Here is a 6,375-nt window from a genome sequence, read left to right as displayed (position 1 = left end):
AACAGAAATTTATAGCGAGTATGTTGGTGATGTACGACATGTCAAAATTACACAAAAGGAGATCATAACACAAAAAAGGCAATCTTTTTAAATATTTTTTTGTATTTTTCGATTATTATGGCACTGGGTTTAAACTTGGAAGGGTATAGATCGTGACACGATTCCATCCACTGACAAACCAGTGGTTGGTGGTTGGGCACTTCCCAAAATCTGCACTTGTACCGGCAAGCACAATAGAAGGCGTACTCCAAGGTGACTCTACAATCGAAACATAAAGTGGGGGTGGGATGTGCCTGCCCTTGGAGGATTCCCTCGTATATAAGCCATCACTGGCCAATCTGTTTGGTGCTCTCCAACATGCCTTCTGTGTCTCAGGTAATATTTCACCTTTGGTAACTTGATCTTTCCAACATTCAGGTACTGTAGTGATTGATACCATGATACATTCTTGCTGCAAATGATTGATAAGTGTAGATATTATCAGTTAATTGGATTTTTTATCGCATAGGCAATTATAAGTTTCCGCTAGTCTATTTAAAAAGGGAGTATCAGTTTAGTCCATGAGAAAAAAATCGCAGAACAATGTCTTCCTCTAACATTAAGTAAATTATTTTAAAATATTCATCAAATTTAAAAGTAAACTGTGGGATAAGCTATTTGTTTTCTGACCTAAAATATTTTTAAAAAATAATATTTAAAATATTGATAAATTTCAATAAAAAATATTTTTATAAAAAAAAAAAGAAATCTGTCTTTAAATTAAATAATATCACTGGAATTAATAAGAAATTTCAAAGTTGATATTTAAAGTTTAACCAGACCCTGATACCATTTAAAATGCTCTTATATACGTTCACTTTGGTATTTCACTACAATTAAGTAACAAATATTGTCATCTACGGTTCAATACATAGAATAAAAATTATTTTAATAACATTTGGATTAACTTCCAAAAAATTTAAAAAAGGAATATTAGGTTTATTAAAGATAGGAATAAAGCGTTTCTTGGAAAGTTTCAACTTGAAAACTTTATCAATACATGCAAAGAAACTTTCATTTGATATATGAAAAAACATTTATATTCATTCTCAGGTAGATTATATAACGGATAAATTTACTTAATTACAACTAAAGCATGTATGTAAACATGTATAAGCATGAGTAATATAAATAAATAAACAACTTAAAAATAAATATAAAAACTATTATAAATAGAGCACAAATGAAATGAAAACATTTCAAAGAGGAGATCTCACATTTTTCTTGAGCTAAAGAATTAATCAAAGGGGTTCTAATCTAAAAATCAAAAAGATTTTATTAATTTGTCGCAATAAAAAAATATAAATAAGTTTATAGATTTGTGAGACCTAAAAAAAAAAAACCAGTGAAAGAGAAATTTCACTTTGAACTTACAAAATTGAAATTGTTACTAAAACTAAGCATGATGAATAGTATTTATAGAAACAGTTTTTAAAAGATTTAAAATACCCAATTAAGAAAAGAGATAAGCAAATAAATTATGTATAGAATAATAAACCCATTTAATATCAGAGCCATAAGTATTAGTAAACCAGTTTTAAATCACATTAAAAAGTATTGCTATTATTTGCAATAAGTAATTCAGATTAATAAAACTATCTAATAATATATCAGTGTTTAATAGAAAAATATATTTCCTATAGTATATACTATATATAATTGGATTATAAATAAATAATACAAAAACTTCAACCAAAAGTGAATCAAAATCGTGACTCAAAAGGGTTGGTACACGTTAGGGTACTATAATTAAACAATTATAATAATAAATAAACGATAAAACATTTAATAATAATAATTAAGCGACCACTGACTCTTAAAACACATTAAATCGAAAAAATGTAAACATTAATGAAAGTTTTATAATGAATTGACAATGGTAGATAATAAATTAAATTTAAAATAAAAAAATATGTGTACGAATTTTTAGACCCAGTATTTTGGATGATTATTTCGAATAATGTATTTATAATCCAATAATATGAGGTTTATATTATATAATATATATTTTTATATTAAATTAATGAGTTGATGAATTATTAATTAGTGTTATTTCTCAAATTAGTTGCTGCAAAAAATATTTAATATTTTATATTATTTAAAACTGGTGTACGAATACTTTTGACCCTAAATATATAAATTTGACTGTACTTAACAAATTAAAAGAACGGTGGATGGAATGAGTATAAATTAGAACCAAAAGTTTGAATTATAAATTAATAATGGTTTATGTTTTAATAAAAATCGTTATGGTGTTTCACAATTGCTAGAGCGAATCGTAACCGTAAAAACATTGTTATTTGGTGAAAGGTAGATAAAATATAATTTTTAATGACATCGTGTAAGTAATTTCATGATTTTCTTAAAGGGGACTGTTTATAAAGTATTTATAATAAATATATTAATTAACCAATAAGAATATTTCTTAAATACAATTAAAAGAAAAACTAAATAAATTTACTGATTTGAGGTAATTATCATGATATAAGCTAAGATATACAATATAAATAGGGATTTACTTTAAACCAAACAAAATCAGATTTTTCATTAAAAGGTTACAAAGTAAATCACAATTTCAAGAGGTTCTTTAACAGTATCACAAAATTTTATTGAAGTGAGCTTTTGAAAATGAAACATAATCTGCAATGAAATTTTTTTCCTTTATACATTCTTTATTATGTTTTTTTTTATTTTATTATATATTTTAATTATATGATGCATATATTTTATGGCCCGTCTATGCGTTTACAAGTGTTGCATATATTGTATTAAATGACTATACAATTATGTTTATCATAGTAACGTTAGTAATATTTTAAAATATCTGTATTATAAATATGGAAAGCAAAAGAAATTTATAATTGATTTTTGACAACAACCCATAGTTGATACTGCCAACATTTAAGGTAACTTAACCTTAAAAACAACATTTATGAAAAAATAATTTTGCTGACTGCTCATGAATTTTTTTTATATAGCATAGAATAATAATAATTTGCTAGTAAATTTGTATTTGCTGAAACTAGAAGATAATTGACAGTAAATAAATACTATGTTTGTTTTGATAAAATACGTTGTAATTTAATGCTGATTTTATACTGGGATTTTGGTGAAATAGAAAAATGTGTGTGTGTGTATATATATACATATAATTATTTTTTTTTAAATTTATATCCGCACATGTTAAATACAAAATTGACAATCAGCTAGGCTTTTCACAGGCTTATCTTACTTCCTCATCCTCGTTCTTTTCAGTCTCCTCCTTGTATAAGGCATGAATGTCGTGACCATTAGAAACGTTGTTATCGTTTATTGTGAGTCTATTAATAATTAAAATTGATTTTTATTTCCACAAATTTGTAGTGATTTGAAATTTGTTGTGGATATGTCCAGACAGGTTATAGTAAGTATGAGTATGTGCTTATTTTTTTTAATTACTTTTTTTTAAAATAAAATTTAGAATAAATATTCATGTGGCAATTGGGGTCTAACACCGACTATTATTCGTTGTTTCAAAAATCCAATTAACGAATGAAAAGTGGTGAGCAGTATAATAAAATAATGGTACAAAAGTGATTCAAGGGGATTAAATTCTGTTTAATTTAAATTCAATATGTATTCTTTCGTATTTCATCAATCAAAGAGAAATAGTCATTGAATTTCTCAATTCAATTAATTAATCAATGAATTATTTATAAGTCTTATTTAACATCGAAGTAAAAGGTGCGGTAGAGTATTTTGGTCTGAATCAGAGGGAATGTTAAATAAATAAAATATCGAATTTGTAATTATACCTTATGATTATTAAATATAGCCTTATTTATTATTTATTTGTTATAAAATATCTTTTTATCCTTACTTTACTTTACTACCCACCCTTAATAAACATCTATAGAATAAAAATACATCTAAAATGTTTTTGATTGTGTATTAATATATTACTAGGAAAACATAAAATAGATAATTAATTTTCAGTACTTAAAATCTTTAAATTAAATAAATAAAATTTCAATAGTACGATACGGTAGAACCAACATTTAACTACTAAAGAGTGCAATGAAATATCTTACTAAAAAAAATTTTTATGTCGACTTATTTGAATTAGTAAATAATCATTAATGTAATAACTGTTTTATTATCAATTTTATGTATTGTCATTGTGATTATTATTATTATTATTACACATGTACATCTTAAGAGAAACTTCTTATTCCCAAACTTTTAATATTAAGAAAACTTATATTTTATCCATCATCTTCATGCAAAGATTTTTAGGTTTATTAAAAATATCTTTAAATTTTAAAGGTTAAGTCTTTAAATCTAGTCAAATGTTTAAATAAATTAATGAAAAATTATTTATTTTTTTATTTACAGTTGCTGATAGTATTCCTGGGTTCTGCTGCTATAGCTGCAGGAGAAGCAGACCCTCAGTCAACAGCTGGTGAGAACAATTTTTTATAATGAGAACAAATAAATAACCAAATATTTCTTATTATTTTTGACTCCAAACAAGATAGTAATAAGTGCAGATAAAATTTTAATAGTGCCACAAATCTATCCTGATAGACTACAAATTTCTACGGCAGAATGCATAATTAATAGATATAATTTCAATCACAAAATTATAGATATGAAATGATGGTTTTTAAAACTAAATAGTTCATTTATAGCTATTAATATATTTTTCTCATTTATCAGGAAAAAGTAAGATTTAGTGATTAGAAATTTGTAGTGAAATCATGTTTTGCTTTTGTTTTATTTTTATGTTTTTTATTTTATTATTTTTATGTTTAGCCTAATACATCGGAACTATTTGAAAAATATTTAATATATTATAATATATATTCGAGACTTTAATATAGAATTATACCATAGGACTAAATTTTCGGGTTATCTTTCAAGTGATATTCTTTAAACAAAAAAAACACAACACACGACATCAAAGTATTTCCTTCCAAACATTTCAGTATTTTTTTTCGTCATAGAATACTGCTTTAATAAAAAATATTGTGCTCATAATTCAATAATCACAATTGTTTTAAAGAAAGATTTAACTTATAATATTATAAAATTTTAGTAATACAATATTTTAGTATTAGACAGAGGAGAATGTAAAATTTTTAAATATGCTGAATAAATGTTTGATTTAAATTGTCAGAAAAACCTTTGCTTTTCAGAAAGGGATATTTAACTTTTTTATAAAAAATAATCCTGAATTATGTGTAAAAAGTCATTAATATGAATCACGCACTGCAGAGTTATATGTGTATATTAAAAAACCAAACTGAGAAAAATTATATACTATTTTCAGTACAGTAAAATTGCCAAACTTTTATTATTTTCATTCGATATTATTATTTACACAGCGGTTTATCACTTCAATAAATCATTTAATACCTACATCAGTATTTAGAAAAAAAATATTCCGTGTTTATTATGTAGGCCTAATAAAAAAAAAAAAAAAAAAAAAAACTAATTTTAATTACGAATACTGAGGATACCTTTAGATTGTAGCTTAACGCTGCTTGTCTAATCTTTTCCAGTACCTCATTTTTTTTTAGAATTTCCAATACATCTGGCTATAAGCGAAACCGAAAAACCATTTCTATTCAAATGAAACTTTAATACAACAAAATTACATAAAATAGAATAATTTTAGAGTAATATATTATTAAGATAATATTAACCTTTATTAAGTAGTAAAGTCGGGTATAACGAACCCAGAACTTTTTTTTTATTTAATGTAGATATTTCAATATAAATATTCTTTGTGGTGTTTCTTATCATAACTCTCTTTGAATATGTTTCGTTCCGGTATTGTTAGAGAAAAAACCGTGGGTTGAAAACGGCACAGAGTTTAACAAACAATAGACACTTATCATAGTTTTTATATTTTAATATCTAATTCTAAACCCTAGTTACATTAATACATGGTTCTAGGGATTGGAATCGTTTAAACAATAAACAATATTAATATGTTGATTAAAAAATGCAGCTGGAGTAATATATAAAATATTAAGTCTATATGGTTGAATAAATAGCAATGCTTTTATTCAGTAAGCCTAAGGAAAGAACCTTTATTAAAATTACTCCATTTTCAAAAAGTAATAATGGATCAGTACTTTCTTATTATATATTCTAAATTATTTTTTATAGCGTTTGGTCTTTAATTATATGTTCACAATGTTCATGGGCCATATCTAAAACAGTTTTTTAAACTCTTCTCAAGTTCTAGTTATATCTATTTATATAACTAGAACTTGAGAAGAGTTGACTATCAATTATTATCAATAAAAAAATATCATGTAAAATTAGTCTATGCATTGATGAATATAT

The 6,375-nt window shown here is 24.4% G+C and overlaps 1 protein-coding gene across 1 annotated transcript in view; it reads left to right on the top strand.

Annotated features, from left to right (window-relative positions):
• Positions 1 to 246: 246 nt before the first annotated feature.
• The window catches only part of LOC106691223 (prisilkin-39), an 8,927-nt gene continuing 2,798 nt past the window's right edge, over positions 247 to 6,375 (top strand). The window contains exons 1-2 of the mRNA XM_014436933.3: positions 247 to 375; positions 4,414 to 4,480. Coding sequence (XP_014292419.1) covers positions 358 to 375; positions 4,414 to 4,480 — 85 coding nt within the window. The 5' untranslated portion in view covers positions 247 to 357. The remainder of the gene's footprint in view (positions 376 to 4,413; positions 4,481 to 6,375) is intronic.

Source organism: Halyomorpha halys, unplaced genomic scaffold (assembly GCF_000696795.3).
Source record: "Halyomorpha halys isolate HHAL.00 unplaced genomic scaffold, Hhal_1.1 Scaffold2179.1, whole genome shotgun sequence".
Classification (NCBI taxonomy): domain Eukaryota; kingdom Metazoa; phylum Arthropoda; class Insecta; order Hemiptera; family Pentatomidae; genus Halyomorpha; species Halyomorpha halys.
Note: the sequence above shows the minus strand (reverse complement) of the source record. Positions and strands in the feature narration are given on the sequence as shown.